Here is a 16424-nt window from a genome sequence, read left to right as displayed (position 1 = left end):
CCACTTTAAAGTTAAATATCATGTATAACCCAGTTGTGGTAATTTGAATCCTCTCCAGCACTGCTGCATTGCGGCCTTTGGTCCTGATCCCCTTACTGTTTCCTTCCTTCCTCCCTCCTGTCTTCCACCCTCCCTCGACCCCTGATTGGGCGTGCTGCCCGGTGTTCAACCCTAGTAAGGATGTGTTCTCAGCGCGGCAGACATCATCTGATTGTGCTGGGCGTGAGTTGTATTTTTTTCCCTATCTGCCTGCTCATGCTCCACCTTTAAGTTAATTATCATGTATAATCTAGTTGTGATAATTTGAAGCCTCTCCAGTACCGCCGCATTGCGGCCTTTGGTCCCAATCTCTACCTGTTTCCTTCCTTCCTCCCTCCCGCCTCCTACCCCTCCCCGTCCACTGATTAGGTGTGCTGCCCTACTTTATTGATCCTTGCAGGGCAGCCCCATTGCCCCTTGCAGCCCCCTGCGGCTAAGGGCCCTGAGGCAAAGGGCAGCTCCCTCAGTCAGCTCCTGAGTGTGTTTGTTGGTGTTCACCATGGAAGCATGCAGTGCAGCCATCAATCAGTTGCGACTATCAAGGTAAGAAAGGAGCGGGCAGGGGGAACAGCCATTACTGCTCACTATTTAACTGTCCCGTCTCTCTTGTTACTTCTATTATCAAATTATGAAGACTGTTGCACTTGGCAGTTGTACGATTTCCATATTTGGCATTGGTGAACTGTCATAATTAGCATGTGAAGCTTTTCCCACTTCTAGGAAAGTTGAATCTGTGTTGTTTTTCATGTGCTGTTGTTTTAAAAAATGAGGCTTTTTCCTCTTTTCTCGGAATGCGGAATCTGTGTTGTTTTTCATTTCCTGCTGTGTTAACAAATGTGTCTTTTCCCTCTTTTCTAGGATTAATTGGCTCTGTGTTTTTTTCATTGGCTGCTGTATGTATTAGAAATTAGGCTTTTCCCTCTTTTCTAGGAAAGTCGAATCTGTGTTGTTTTTCATGGGCTGTTGTGTTTAAAAAAATAGGCTTTTCCCTCTTTTCTAGGAAAGTCGAATCTGTGTTGTTTGTCATTTGCTGCTTTGTTAAACATTAGGTATTTTCCCTCTCCCCTTCTATCTAGGTTTTTCCTCTTCCAGAGAACTCAGGTGTTGGGCTTTCTGTTGTTTGATGTAACCTAGTTCTTTTCCCTTCCTGGAAACTTGACTCTAGATGGTTGCATTGCTGTGTGGTTGTAGTTGGTGTTGTGCTCTGCTGTTCCTCCCTCTCTCTCCCCTTCCTTTCTTTCCACACCCTACCTCAATGGTGCTCTCAATCTCGACCATCTTCTCTAATTGCTATTCTATCACCTATCCTATCCCTCTGTTGAAGTCTGATAGGAAAAGCTTCAAGAAGGATCTCCTTGTCTCCAATCCAGGTCTGACCATCGCCGACACCTATGTCAACACTTCTTCCAGGCAGACTTTCACCGACATCCTCTTTGTTGTTCCTTCTCCAGACCTTTGGATTCCCCTTATGGTCTCTGTGATCTTCCCTTTCTCTTCCTCTCCCACTCCCTTCTGCCTCACCTGCTCTCAGGTCTCCCTTGGCCCCCTCTACCCTCCCCTCCTACTCTACTCTTTTTCTCCCATAACACCTGATGAGGTTTCTAGACAAGTCCGCTCTATGAAAGTCTCACCCAAACAGGTGTTCCCCTACTGCAACATTTGGTTGCAAGGTGCTTTGGACTACAACTTCCACCAGCTCTAGCCAGCAGTTAATAGTGGGTAGTCCGGTTGAACCTTTTGGTTAGGTTCTGCATTTCCCACTTCTAAAGCCATAGAGGGGCGGACCAACAGAACACATCACACAAAAGTATTTTTCCAAATCTTTTTATTGTGATCAGCTTGAGGTTCGGATGATTTAATAATTCTTTCTGATGTGTCTTATCCTGGTATATGACACCTTTGAACAAGAATGCCAACTCTTGAAAAGAAGATTTCTGGAAAGAAGCTACTTGTGTCAAACGAGCAATCAATAAAAGTAAAAACTTGACGCAAGAAAACCTTGGTACCAAACAAGAAAATAATAGATCACCAACCAAAAGTTGGATTTATCACCAAATATAGCAGCAATCATAAGATTCTCAAAAAGAATTTGGCAAAACATTGGCACCTTTTGAAATTAGATGAAACTATTAAGAACCATGTTGATTTCAATCCAAAAATCATCTTTCAACAGGCTAAAACATTAAGAAGCAAACTAAGTCCATCACTTTTACCGGATATGGAAAGCGCAAAAACTGTGCATTGATTACAACCCCCAATAATGGATTCTGAAAATGTGGAAACTGCACTATGTGCAAATATGCTCATGACAAAACAGATTAATTTAAAGATCAATACAAACATGAGATCAAGATACAACAGGCAATCAATTGCAAAACAAAATACGTGGCATATGGTATTATCTGTGTATGCAACTTGCATAGGTCGTACCATTAGAGAACTGAGAACCCGCATTCGAGAACACCTGGCTAAGATTGGAAGCCAAGATTTGAGACTACATTTGGCCTGTCACAGGCAGAAGAAACACCAAATGGCAAATAAAGCTGACATTAGATTTATAGGACTTCAAAAAATCACATTGGGCAAAAGAGGAGGAAATAAAGAGAAAACACTACGCCAGGCAGAAGCCAGAATGATATGCAAACTCAACACAAATGTGTAGGGCCTCAACTCAGACAATGAGATGGTGTCTTTTTTATAGCGAACTACTTGTCTCTACTCATGCTAAATTCCACGGTCACCAACTAATGCCACACAACGATGTGCAGGAGATTCTGTATGTATTGCTATTCAACCAGCATATGACCTATACCACCAAACATATTGCACCTACTCTTATTATGATGATGAAGAACATTGCATTTGTGTTGTTATTACTCAATGAATGCAGGAGTAGATATCCATTCAATAATCTGCTCGGTTTAATACACACCTTGTAATTACTAACTGACCCAAGGGATTTGAGTATGACTGCACAAATAAACCCCTTATTCAGGAGACGTGGCACTGTACATAGACAATGTGACGTCAAACTAAATTGTACATTTAAATTATTACAAAATGTACGGACTGACACAGAGGTTACTTATTTAGTTTCATCAAACAATATGGACAAATAGTGTACTTGCGCACGCAATTCTCTCTCTACAGGGAGCGATGTGCATACTAACTAACTCTACGCAAGTATTACTAAATATAAAAAAAACAATTGGGGCTGTCAGAAAAGTACATAAACAATATGCTCACTCAATTAACTCAAATATTTTTATTTTCCAAAAGAAACACACTTAATACTCAGATAGCATTAATCCACTAATGTACAAGCGAAATAGATTGGGCGACGACAGGCTTGTCACTTTTGGAAACACCTAACTTGCATCCCAAAAGATGGCGCTTAATCAGACTGACGTTTAATTAGAAAGTAAGAACGGACTTCGGTGAGAGTATCTCCATGATGACTGAACAACAACATCTAATATACAATTGAGGCGACATTCAGCACCTTGCAGAACAGCCGATGCATACGGACTTCAAGTATCGGATAAGAGACCGTTCCCAAACTACAGCTTCTTTTATCCACTTTGGGAATCACAAGCGTGCATGCAGTCTTAGCAGAACGCACACGTAGATTGAATGAAACACCACATGAGTGGCATTACAGAAAGACTAGATTTGGCACATGCTGAACAATGTCAAACTCTGGCCATATGCCTATCTCCTCTATCACATCAAATCAAGTGTTCCTAAATATTATAACATCTCTGAACATAAAATTACTATTCAACACTTATATAATCCACCAAGATGGATTATATAAAGCACAAGTGACAGCCAATGGCCCTTAATAGCATGCAATTGAAAACTAATATTTATTACTAGTTCGAAACTGCCCTCTAGACAGTTAATTATGTCATTATACTATACAGGGATTGAACCCAGTTATATTGCAAACCTCAACAACATAACAGTACAACAGGGACATTATACTCTGAAGGTAAAGCAACTGACTAATTATGAACAAATTCATGAATACGTATAACTATAGCAGACGGGGCTCAACTCACCACCACTAATTTTGTAATTTTGTTTTTCTCTTCTTTGCATCTCTCTATTTTTGTTTCATTTTTATCTTTTTAACCCATGAATCCTCCCCTTCACCAACCCCAACCTCTCTGTGCTCTTGATTTTCATACATTAATATGTGAATTAACATTGAATTTGTAACTTTTCGTTTTTACTTTGTGTTTTATGGTGTAAATACCTAATGAATACATTTCTCATTGTATGATTTCGTATACTCTGAAGATTGACTTATACTATGTAACAAGCCCAGATTTGATAAAGGCTTATGAACAAGCTGAAACACGTGTCATCACCAAGGGCAACCATGAATAAAGCTAATGTGTGAACACTATTTTGGCGCTGTCTGTTAGCTGAGTATTCATTCATAATACAATGCCTTTGATACTTCATTCACTTGTTATACTTGTGAAAGTCAACATTGTTTGTTTTTTTCTGAATGGTTTTTAACAGGCGTTCCCTTTTAATGAGAGGCACCCGACCACTCTGGCAACATTAAATTGTTCAACAATGGAAATAATAGGCTTTTCGTCACTAATAGTGCAAGAGTTACATTTCCATTATTAAAAGGAATTTCCACAACGATGAACAGTTTATACTCACTTTTGAACCTATGCGTGTTACTTCTGAGCTGGTAACTGAAGTCTTGCTGAGTGCACCTGTACGCCGAGCTTCACTCGAGGAACACTGTGGTTGCGGGCTGCGGGCTGCTCCACTTTCCCGACTTCTTTAACTGCTACTACTACTTTGGGCACTCTTGGGGCCTGCACCCTTCTCCAGCATGGGTGTTTCCAGTCCAGCCATGCAATTGGGAGTGTCCTTTACTCCTAAATCCCTCGGCTTGCCTTCTGCTATAAGCCCCGGGCTTCAGCACAGTCACGGCTCTGCAATCACAGCCACACGGCGCACCTAGGGAAAGCTGCACTGTCAGCATGTTTTCCTCAGTTTCGGCCACAGCAATGCAGGGTTTGAGACCACAGGACCCTCTCAAAACTTGCAGGTGAAATCTGCGGATTTATGTGATTACTGCGAGTAAAAAATACTGACTGCAAAAATGCCAAATTTATTTTCTAGATTTGATCAATTATATGCGGGGTAAACCCCTTACAACCCACCCAATCCCGTTACATAATTAATTACTCTTACCCACCCCACACATACAAATGCTGAGAAAATCATGAAAAATACAAGAATTTTTGCATTCAGCATTTTTGGACTCGTAGTAATTGAGGGATACCAAATCTGCTGTCTCCACGCACCAGCATCCTTTCTGTGATCACACCTCCTTGTTAATTGACAGCCTCAAGCTCTTGTACTACTACTACTACTGCCAGCCTTCCATCTTCTGCTCCTTCCTACTCCCCTCCCCTGCTGCAATCTTTTATGCCTCAAAGGTTTGGCAATTGGCTTCAGGTGTGAGCGATTGCTTTCAATTATCTGACCCTTGCAAAGGGTATTAGGCCTAATTGCCTGATTACTCCATTTACATGCTTCTGTAATCCTCTTCTTTATCTCAGTCCCTATAGGATTCTGGGACATGTAGTTTACTTCATCAAAGTCAGGTTTTTTCTACTTCTTGAATATTTTTAAGGGTAGATTTAATTCCCTTAGTAATTATAACAGAGGGGCTGTAGGATTTAACTTTGTTAGAAGAAAATGATTTAGAGAAGAACACATTTCCACCATTCCTTGTAGTGTACCTTTGGTATTGAGGAGGGCATATGATTTTAGGAACCAAAAGACTTCTTTGCTTTGGTATAATATGCTTTGGTGTTACAACCTTAGGGTTTACCACCTTATATTCCATAGGAGGTTGAGAGACATTAAAATGACAGTAAGCGATAACCTCTTCTGGTACAGTGGTAAGTCTCACTGTTAGAGGAAAAATACTTCCTCTCATCCCACGGAATCTCCACACTACCCTGGGTTTTGCCTCCACCCAGGTGATCCTCCTGAAGTACACCACCCCACGGGTTGGGATCAGGAAGCGTCTGCCTTCCCCTGCCCCCTGGGAGGAGACTTAATGCAGGGTTTCAGTAAGGGATCCGCAGGAGTCTTCACAGATTGTTCTTCATCTCTCTGTGAGGCCTCTTCTGGTATATATATATACAGCATTTTAACAGCATTTATTGTCATCACCTCCTGCTCTTCGTGGTTGAGTATCAGCAATCTTCCCCAAGGATATATGGGACTCTTGGAGGAGAGTTGATTATAGGCTGGCTCCTCCACTCTTAACCAGGTTCCTACGGTATCTGCACTCCTAGTGATCTTACTGGAGTTGGACCATGCTAGATTGCTCAAAAACAGCCTGGAAGTGGGTTTTTGGGAACAAGACAGATCTTACTTCAAAGTCCAGATCTTCAGAGACTGGTTGATGAAGCGCAGAGAAGGTGCACGGACTAGGAGAAAAAGTCTGGGACTCCCACCCTGTACCTCCACCCAGTAGCACATTGCTCTAGCAGCATAGCCATGGTAGAATGACTTTCCTGGGAGTACCCTCCATTCCTCGGGACATAGTCGGCATCTGAACTCATCAGAATATATGGGAAAAGAACGCAAAAAGATACTTACAATTAGTCGGTTTTGAAGTACATTCGCCCGCAAAACTTTTTGACTCGCTTTGTTAAAGAAAATCCAAATTGACTACTGGACCATTTATAACCTTTGCTTTCCCTTCAATGTGACACAGGAAACAGCCAAAGGGATTCTCAGAATAAGGAAAGTGGAGAAAGTCCAAAACTAATCAGGACAAAGAGAAAAAAAGGCTTAGTTTTGCTGTTACATCTCAAATGCCACAATGCACTTTCTAAAACATCTTAATCTAACAAGAAATAATGTCACCATCGAATTAAGTTGATAAACTATTTTGGTCTGGAAATATTTGACCTAGAATTGGGGCACAATATTAGCCAAGTGGAGAAATAAAAAGAAATTAAGGAAATACTAGAGCCAAGAAAGGCTGGGAAGGCCTTACACGAGGGAGGAGATCTAGACATCGCTCATTATGAAAGAGAACGCTAGCACATGGCTTTTCCTCCACTCCTCAGTGTATAGCAAAGGTGGGACGATCCCACACTGTACCTTTTTATTTTGTCCATGTCATTTCATGAATTCCCCAAAGGTTGATGGTGTTTATATTGACAAGCAGATTTTAGCAGTTACGGTGGCAAAAGACATTTACTGTGGGGAAAAATGTCACTGGCCACTAGCCATTGGTGAGTGATGCCTGAGTGAGTAGGACATTGTGTGTTGGGTGTATGTGGAGAACTGAGAGGGTGGGTAACTTTGTATGCCTGGCCAGTAGCTTGCAACTTGAACATTTTACCCAGGCTCATGGAAGGTGCAGTAGCCCTAGGATAGGGGAAAGCTCCCTGACCCCAGGGCAAAGGCAATTACCTCATTACAAGGGAGGGGCACGGAACAGATGGATCAGGAAAGGGAATTAAGTGGGGACAAAGACAGTAACTGCATGATGGAGACAGGGGCCTTAGGTCAAGAACAACAGGTCAGCTCTCTCAAGAGAAAAGGCGGTATAGAGCAAGTCAGCATAAGAGCAGTACCCTTTGGGCAAGGACAGTGATTTGAGGACAAAGTATTATAAATTAGAGGCTGAGATATCAGAGAAACATGGTTCTGGGGCTAGACAGGGACTTCAGAATGCAATGGCCAAAACCATAGCTCTTACGGGCAATGCCTGTAAAGTGGTGAACTGGGCGAGAGTGGTAGAACAAGGTACGAAACTAGTTCTATATGAAGCAATTCTGGCATATTGTTATGTTATCTGCTCAGACAGTGTCTCTAACATAGAGTTACTGTTTGAATTTGATACATTGAAAGAGAATTCAGTCCCTGAATTGGCATGCGACAATAAAACCAGACTGGTATGACAAGGCCTGCAGAGAGGTGAAAAGCAACATAGTGCCATGTTTGGGTCTAGCTGTGGCTGTGGATAAGATCCAGCATCTAATTACAGGTCCCTAATTGCAAGGAAAAAGAAAGATTTTGTTGAAAACAAAAAAAAATGGGATGGGCTATTGAAGGCATATGAAGAAAGGGACGTTACCTCTTATTAGAAATTGGTTGTAGGCAAACATTTAAATGTGACCCATCTCTTTTAGGGTGTATCCCGGCAGACACTTGGTGGCAGCATTTCGCAAATCTGTATGGAGATGCTAATGTGGGACAAAACCAGGGCACTCCAATGCTGTTAAACTGAAAGGTATTCCCAGGAAGAGACCCTCGTGTTGGGCCAGATAGAAATCCCCTAGACCTAGATGAGTCTAAGACCTCGGGCCAAATTCTGTGTAAAATGTTCAATGCAGTGACTAGAGTGGGTACAGTGTCTGCGTCCTGGCAACATGCAACAATTATACCTATATATAAAAAAGGGGGCAGGGACGTCCCTGCTAACTATCGGTCCATTTTGCTTTTAGATAATGTGGGGAAAACGTTTGCAAAAACCATATTGAGGCATCTACAGATTTGGGTTGATGAAAATAATATTAATGACCTCCAGGTGGGGTTCCAAAAACATATGAGTACTGTCGATCAAAGTTTTTGGCTGTTCCTGTTGATCCAGAAGTACAATGTGCTCTTCAAGATGAGGTTGTACGCTTATTTTCGGATCTCAGGAACGAGTTCGACAGTGTCTCACAGGTGTCCCTCTGGCAGATCTTGAGGGACAGTGGGGCACCCCCCAAATTGATCTCTGCTATACAGACTCAATATATTGAGAACAAGGCAGTTGTATGTTTTGGTCTAGCTGGAGAACAAACCGCTCCCTTCGATGTAGTGAAGGGCGTAAGACAAGGATGTGTCCTTGCCCCTTACTCTTCAGCATATACATCGAGTAAAATAATTAAGTTATTGGTGCAGAGGAGAATGGATTGCCCCAAGATGAGGAAGGATAGCTATTCTGCTCTATTCTATGCTGATGATGCACTAATTGTTTCCACTACCCCTCAAGGTTTACAAGCAAATCTGAATGTATTCCTAAAGAAATGTGAGGACCTTGAATTACAACTAAACACAGGAGCAACCAAGACCAAGGTCTTTAGACCCCAGTTCTCAAAGTATAGTCAAATGAATATCTATGTGGATATCAACAAATTGAGAAATAAAAAAAATGGTGTGAAGTAAACACCGAATTGGAATACTTTTTGTTTGTACATTCTTTTACCAATTGTGAAAAATAAAAAGACATAACTGACTCATCTTTGAACAATTTTTTGAATAAGGTTGGCGCATGTGAGTACTTTCTCTAAACCTTTTCTTTTTTAGCCAAAGCAGGCACTAGCCTTGGAAGGTATTGTGGGACACCAAATTCCTTATTTTTGTTTAAAGCTGGCAGTGGTGCAATCTCTCCGGCAGTTGAATTATATCAAAAGCAGTCAATAACAACATCTGTCTTTGGTGCAGAAATCTTGGGTTATGGTAATAAACAGTCTCTCAACAAAATTGAAAATACTTTTTTGAAAAATGTGCTTGTATTGCATCAAAGTGTACCTGCTGCTTTTTTTACATTTGGAATACAATATTGGTTCGGGAGGTGATTTTGTTTCTCTTAAGCCAGTCTTTTACTGGCTTAGATTGTGGAGCTTTTACTGGCTTAGATTGTGGAGTACAGATATCCTGGGGAAGTACTGAGATGCATTAAAACATTTACTAAGACTGGAGGGGGTGGGGAATGTATACCCTGGGTTGCATATGTGAAGGAGCAACTAATCAGAAGAAATGAGTCTGGATTATGGGAAGCTCCAGGAAACATTGTCAAATTAACCATAGTCAGGATTAAGAACACAGAAATTGTAAGGAAAAGGGAATTGATGCTAGAGTCTGCTAAAAAGCAGGGTCCTGACTATTTTGAAGGCAAGACAGACTTCAGTTTTGAGAGCTACCTTGATGACATATACCACCCCCCACCCCATGGAGAGATCTATGCACAATCGCTTTAGCATGGGAACATTACCCGTTTTGCTTGTTTTAACACATCGTGGGGACTGGGGGGTTGGGGTGGGGGGGCTGTGGGTGGTTGGGTACCTGCCATCTATGTGATCTATGCATGCAAACTGTCACACATATTTTGTTTATCTGCATAAAACGGAAAGACTTAAGAACCCAATACATGAGACTGTTATTCAGGGCAAATAGTATACAAACTACTAGTGAAGCACTGATATTCTGCACAGACCTATATTGGATTTTCAGTAGTCAGTGGTTGTCCAGATGCCAATGTGTTGGCCTGAATTGGGGATTGTTGAGGTTCTGAGAGGCATAGACTGATCTACCTGGGAGTTGTCCCCAGGCTGCATGTTTTGTCTTAATGAAAACAAGGTGAGTTTTTTAGACCTCCAAACTGTCTGCTTTAAGTACTTTAAACTGCACAAGAAGCGGTACAATGCTGATTACTGGGAGTAGGCTGTATATATTGGTGAGAGACCCAACATGCACTCACAAGAGCATAAAGCATGACAACAGGCATCATGCAGTGGAGTTTAGGAAGGGAAGCTCTGCTGCTCTTGCAAGAAGATCTGGAGATTGTGGCAATGCTAGCAAAAGGGAAATGCCAGGAGAGCTTTCATACTCTACTTTCATTTGGTGGCTGCAAGAGAAAGTGAGAGTGCGGTGGTGGGGGAAGTGCGCGTGCATGCGGGGTATATATATCATGGGGTGCAGGATTGTCAGAGACAAAGATGCTAGGGCTAGAGGCTTGTTGCACTTGTTGCACTTGTTGCACTTCTGCTTGTAGGAGACCATCTGAACTCTTCATAGGAAGAGAAATGTCTAGAGTATACGACCTACTAGTGAAGCACTGATATTCTGCAGAGACTCAACCGTACATACTATTGTATTTTCAGTAGCCTGTTATGTCCATAGGGCCTGGTTACTAGAAAGGAAATATTGGGATAGAGGAAGGAGGACAGAAGGGAACCAATACCGCGCTGTAAGTCTGGTAAGGATTCTGGTGGCTGGTTTACATTTGCCCTATAATTGGAGGCTGGAAACTTGCTCTCCTCTTGGTATGAATTGTTACAAGGCCAGTATTATTGTTATCTGATATATCTGTTCAATTGTAAGGGATTGAAAAGTAGTGATGTAAAAAGGATTTTTAATTTCATGTTCTGAGAATGGAAAATGAAATGTTTTTGTATGTGTATTGTAACATGTTTGCTACTTTGTGGTTTTATATTAAATAAACTATTTAAACGATGTTGCTAAGGAGGTTAACAGTGAGCCAGATTACAATGACAGCAAAAGAAAACTAAAATACCTCCAGAAAAAAACATATGTATTTCCATGAAATCAAAAGCAAGGTGCAATAATGGAGTATTTCCAACTTCAGGCTGTTTCTCTCATTTTAGTTCCACTCTGTGGGTAGATCAACAGAGATGAGCGTGTGTCACAAGTGTGTACATAAGGCCGCAAGGTACATTTGAAGGCATGTGGAGGGAAAGTGAACAGATGACATCTCTCATCCACATTATACCATGAGACTGTTCCTGCTTCGTAGTCCAGGAAAACTCCCACGGTGCGGGGCTGCAGAGAGCAGTTGAGACGAGTCGCGCTGATGGAGGTGTAGGCTATGTACCTCTCGCCTTGCACCAGACTCAACACCCAGCCGCCTCTCTCAGGGGCGGGTCTGTTGAAGGCCTTCCGCGGTACGGACTCATCACAGACTCCCAGCGACCAGTCTCTCGCGTTGGCCACCACCACTTCCCAGTAATGGCGTCCTGATGTGAACCTCTCCTGTCCCAGGGCACCGGGTGAATTGGGGAGTTTCTCCGGTATGAGAGGCAGCTCTTGCCCCCTAGGTCTGGCTCGCACACTGGTACCATCCTCAGAGACAATCAGATTGGGAATGGCCGTATCAGGATCCAGAGTGACATTGACTGGAAAACATAAAGCAAATCATGGCTGTTACCTGTGGAAATTGTCCAATAATAGCAGTCCCAAGCATGCACAAGACAACAGACAGCCAATCACAGCAGCCGCACACTTGACACAAAAGGAACCAGTTTCACAATAATAATCATAGCTCACATGGCAAGAGCCAGTGCAGAAACATGTAATATGTTGCAATCCAGCCAAAGCCAAGAGCAGAAATATTTCGCATTAAAAGGACCAATCATGTGTAGCAGCAGGAACAACATATAGGGTGTAGCTTTTCAGATTGTAGCACTTACAAATGCAATCAATGGGGTTTAGAAACCGAACAGCAGGAAAGAGGTGGGTCTGCGGTGCCTACGAATTGGAGTACAGGTAGGTGTGTTGTTAGCAGTGCAAAAGGGGGGCATCGTGCCTGCTTGGAAGAGCTGGTCAAGGCCCTGGTGCACTATGCATGGAAACGGGCACACATTGTTTATTTATATGCGTAAAACTGAAACACTTAAGAGCCCAAGACATAAGACTGTTATTAAGGGCAAACAGTACACGAACTACTAGTGAAGTACTGATATTCTGCAGAGACTCAACCGTACATTATATTGTATTTTCAGTAGCCTGTGGTTGTCCAGATGCTACTGTGTTGGCCTGAGTTGGGGATTGCTGAGGTTCTGAGAGGCAAGATGGATCTACTTGGGAGATGACCCCAGGCTGCATGGTTTCTCTTAATGAAAACAAGGTGAGTTTTTAAGATCTCAAATTGTCTGCTGCTCTTGAGAGCAAATCTGGAGATTGTGACAACGCTAGCAAAAGGGAAATTCCAGGAGAGGTTTCATACTCCACTTTCATTTGATGGCTGCAAGAGAAAGTGAGAGTGCGGTGGTGGGAGAACTGTGCGTGCATGGGGGAAAGCATACATCATGGGGTGCAGGATTGTCAGAGACAAAGATGGTAGTGGTAGAGGCTTGTTGCACCTCTGCTTGTAGGAGACCATCTGAACTCATAGGAAGAGAAATGTCTGCGGGAAGGAGTGGTGGCAGCTGCACCAAAACCAGGACAGTTTTTCATCAATAGATGGACATTTTGAGCAGTTGAGAAGAGTATTGAAGAGTATGTGTATGTGTGAGTGAGATCAACATTGACATTGTGGGGGAGCGTGGACTGTGATGTAGGTGGAAATCATTCCAAGGTCCCCGTGGCTATACCCACTGAAGGGCACCATGAGCCATATGGAAGACATCGTGAATGCAAGATGAACCTCTGCAACTAAGATGCCGGTGCCAAAAGGGGTTCGTGTTAGCTTTTCACATTAATGTACACCCTTTTGGTCACTTTAGGACATTAGACAGATGGTCAACCCAAAGTACAGACTCCAACCCTCTACTACAGGGGTTTTTAGTTAGCAAGTCACCCAGGAAAACTTCCTGTTGATTATTCAGACTTTTTATCACTAGAAAAGGAGGGCTAAAGCTGGTCAGGGACTCAAGTCCATGGTTTTATACATTTGACATGCTTCAGCATTTTTCTTTTTGTAGCAGCAGAAAGTAAAACCAACATGCATACAAAACACTGTGTGCAGGTAAACCTATAGCATGCATTCAAATGCTGTAAAGCTGACCATGAAGGAAAAGTTTGATTTGGCTTACATGAGCAGAGAGAGCCAAGAAGAAAGAGATCTAACAAGGAGAACAGGGATACTACAGATGCTAGGAACAGAGAAGCGTTTGTGGCTGGCAAGTGATTAAGAGGTGGCGGCACAATGACGATTGGCACCACCATCTGTTTTGTATGGGCATAGTCAAGTTCTCTGCTTTAGTTGGGTTTGTGAGGTTGAAGCTGACAGTATTTTATTTCTGAAAGGCACTGGACAAATATAAGCCACATGCAGCGCATAACTGAAGCCATGGTTGGGAGGATGACGTGGCAACCACAGCCATGTTTGGGGAGGCAGTGCAGTGAGAAGTCTATCTGACTGGCAAGCATGCAGATGACCAGAGAGTGGGGCAGGTATGATTTGAAGGCTCTGCCAGGGGTGCAGGAAAGCCCATTGATGCTTTACATGTCACCAGTGAATGCATGTTTTACCCCCTGAGAGCCGGAACAATAGTGACGTGCACTAGGTGCCCGATCAGGTCTTATTACGTGTAAAGGAAAGATCCACTAAATTGGGTAGGCCCAGTTGAATTGTGCAGGTCTGATATAGTGCTGCAAAGCCATGCCCTCCAAGGCCAGAGGATGCTCTGTTAGGAGCTTACTCCTAAATATATCACTCTGTTTTTCTGTATGAGGCTCATTGTGAAAAACCCTATAAAACCCCCAAGCTGTCTGTGTTCAGGGCTGCATTCTGGGCTGGGGATCCTCTGCCAGTTTCATTGTCCATTTCTGCACAGCTGAATGGAAATACATCCTGCAACTACCATTGCTGCCTTGGGTTGCTTATTGGATTTCTTGGGGATAAATCTGGCCCAGGTGCTGCGATTTAGGTAATTCTATCAGAGTTTTTTATGACTGTTTTGAGGGGCAATATTTTCTTTCCCAATACCTCGCTTTTGACATAGGATGGCTGGTATTTGTCCTTCTCTGAAGTGTTTATCTGGTGCTTAATTCAGAAATATGAGTTTGAAAGACTCAAGCTTAAAAGCAAATATTTTATAACACAAATGTTAAAAAAAAAACAAAAATGCGAACAAGTGAGAGAAAGTTTGAAAAACAGAAGCAACCAGCACAACTAATCAGGAGGAAGAGGTCAAGTGGTTGCATATAGAAACAAATGAGGTGGGAGGGCAGAGAGGTACCCCCTGATTTTAACATACAAAAGGAAAAAAAGTGGCAGAAGCAAACAGGGTTTTGGGAAAGGAAGAGGAGGGGTTAGGTGGGCGAAAAGGGGACAAGGTGTCCACTGATATATTGTTAGCAATGAAAGGCATGACTACAGGGTGAGGAACATGTATTAGAGGATGGGAGGAGGGTGGGATATGGGGTCTTCATGAGGACAACAGGTGGAAAAGCACTTTAGGCACAGATCTAACAAATGAAACTCAGGTGTTTGAAGTTTTTCAACTAACACCCTATCTGGGATCCCGCCATATGCCACGTGGCTTCCACCCTTTCCCCAAGCGTTTCTCGCTCAGCTATTGCCATCTGTTTCCCAGCACCAACACCCTTTCCCCAATCCTTTCCTGTCCTGTTGCCAAGGTGAGCCAAGATGAGGGCATGGAGAGTGTCGGATGGAAAGGTTCTGGCAAGGGCTGTGAGTGTTTTAGTAATAAGGTGGCACCGGTACCCACTGTGAGCTGAGCACTGCTCGGTCCTGGCCTGCAATGTTTTGGCCTTGATGATTGGCATTTCCCCTTTGTTGGTTGTGCCCTTGGTGCACGGGAGTCGGCTGCAGGACGTGTTGTCACGAAAAGGGACATTCGGCCAATGTTTCGAATGATCGTCATAGAAGGGGGGCTGATGTGTTGGATCTCACAGAGGATTGCTTAAGAATTGTGAATGAGCGCCTGTTGGTGCCTGTTTTACTGTTCATATGGGAGCTTTTGGCTTCTTTCTGTTGCTGCAACTCCTCCGAAATCATTGGCACTTTCTTTCTTTGCCATTATACAATGCATCAATTCATCTAGGACAGTCGTCTGCAACCTGCGTCTCTATATGTGTTTACTAGTCCCTTCCTAGTGACTTTGCCTTAAGGTTAATGGGAGTTGTAGTCCAAAACATCTGGAGAGCCAAAGGTTGCAGAGCCCCGCTGTAGGGGCAGCACCTTGCTTGCCCATTTCCTAAATTCCTCCCTGTCCGACAGGCCCTTAATCAGGATGACTCATGATCACAAGTGTCCCATTGACTTTGTAAGAAATACTTCTTTGCATTTACCCCTACTATCCATGATACCATCTCTTCCTGTCTTCTGGCGATCGAGTCTTGGATGTCTAACCACTTTCTTTGCCTGAATTCCTCCAAGACTGAGGTCCTTTTCTTTCCTGACTACTTGTCATTTCCTCCTAAATCGTTCCCTATGTCTTCATCTGTGTATAATCTTGGCTTTTATTTTGATTCCTCCTTTACTTATGCCTCTCAGATTTCTTTCCTCGCCCGTTCTTCTCGTTTTCATTTGTAAAAACGGTATGAGGTCAATAGACCTTTATAAAAAAAAAAAGGAAATACAAAAAAGAGATTTAGAAAGACTGCTCTGTGACTGCACAAAGCAGTCTTTCTAAATCGAACTGTCAGCCCCTGCGACGCACACGAGAGCACGCAGGGGCTGACAGGCATGCCAGGACCTGGAAGCGGCCGCAACAGAGAAACAGTAAGCGTGTGTGTTGCGTGCGTGTGTTTGTTTGTGTTCGTTTATCGTTTTATTTTTGGGGATTAGGTGAGTTGTAGGTAGTGGTGATGGAGGGGGATTTGGGGGGTGAGGCAATGTGGGT

General features: G+C 43.0%; 1 protein-coding gene across 1 annotated transcript in view; it reads right to left on the bottom strand.

The window, feature by feature from the left end:
* Window positions 1-11390: 11390 nt before the first annotated feature.
* The window catches only part of LOC138493167 (E3 ubiquitin-protein ligase TRIM39-like), a 351986-nt gene continuing 346952 nt past the window's right edge, over window positions 11391-16424 (bottom strand). The window contains exon 9 of the mRNA XM_069620351.1: window positions 11391-12008. Coding sequence (XP_069476452.1) covers window positions 11458-12008 — 551 coding nt within the window. The 3' untranslated portion in view covers window positions 11391-11457. The remainder of the gene's footprint in view (window positions 12009-16424) is intronic.

Source organism: Ambystoma mexicanum, chromosome 10 (genome assembly GCF_040938575.1).
Source record: "Ambystoma mexicanum isolate Mex_15411 chromosome 10, UKY_AmexF1_1, whole genome shotgun sequence".
Lineage (NCBI taxonomy): Eukaryota > Metazoa > Chordata > Amphibia > Caudata > Ambystomatidae > Ambystoma > Ambystoma mexicanum.
This window is presented reverse-complemented; position numbering and strand designations above follow the sequence as displayed.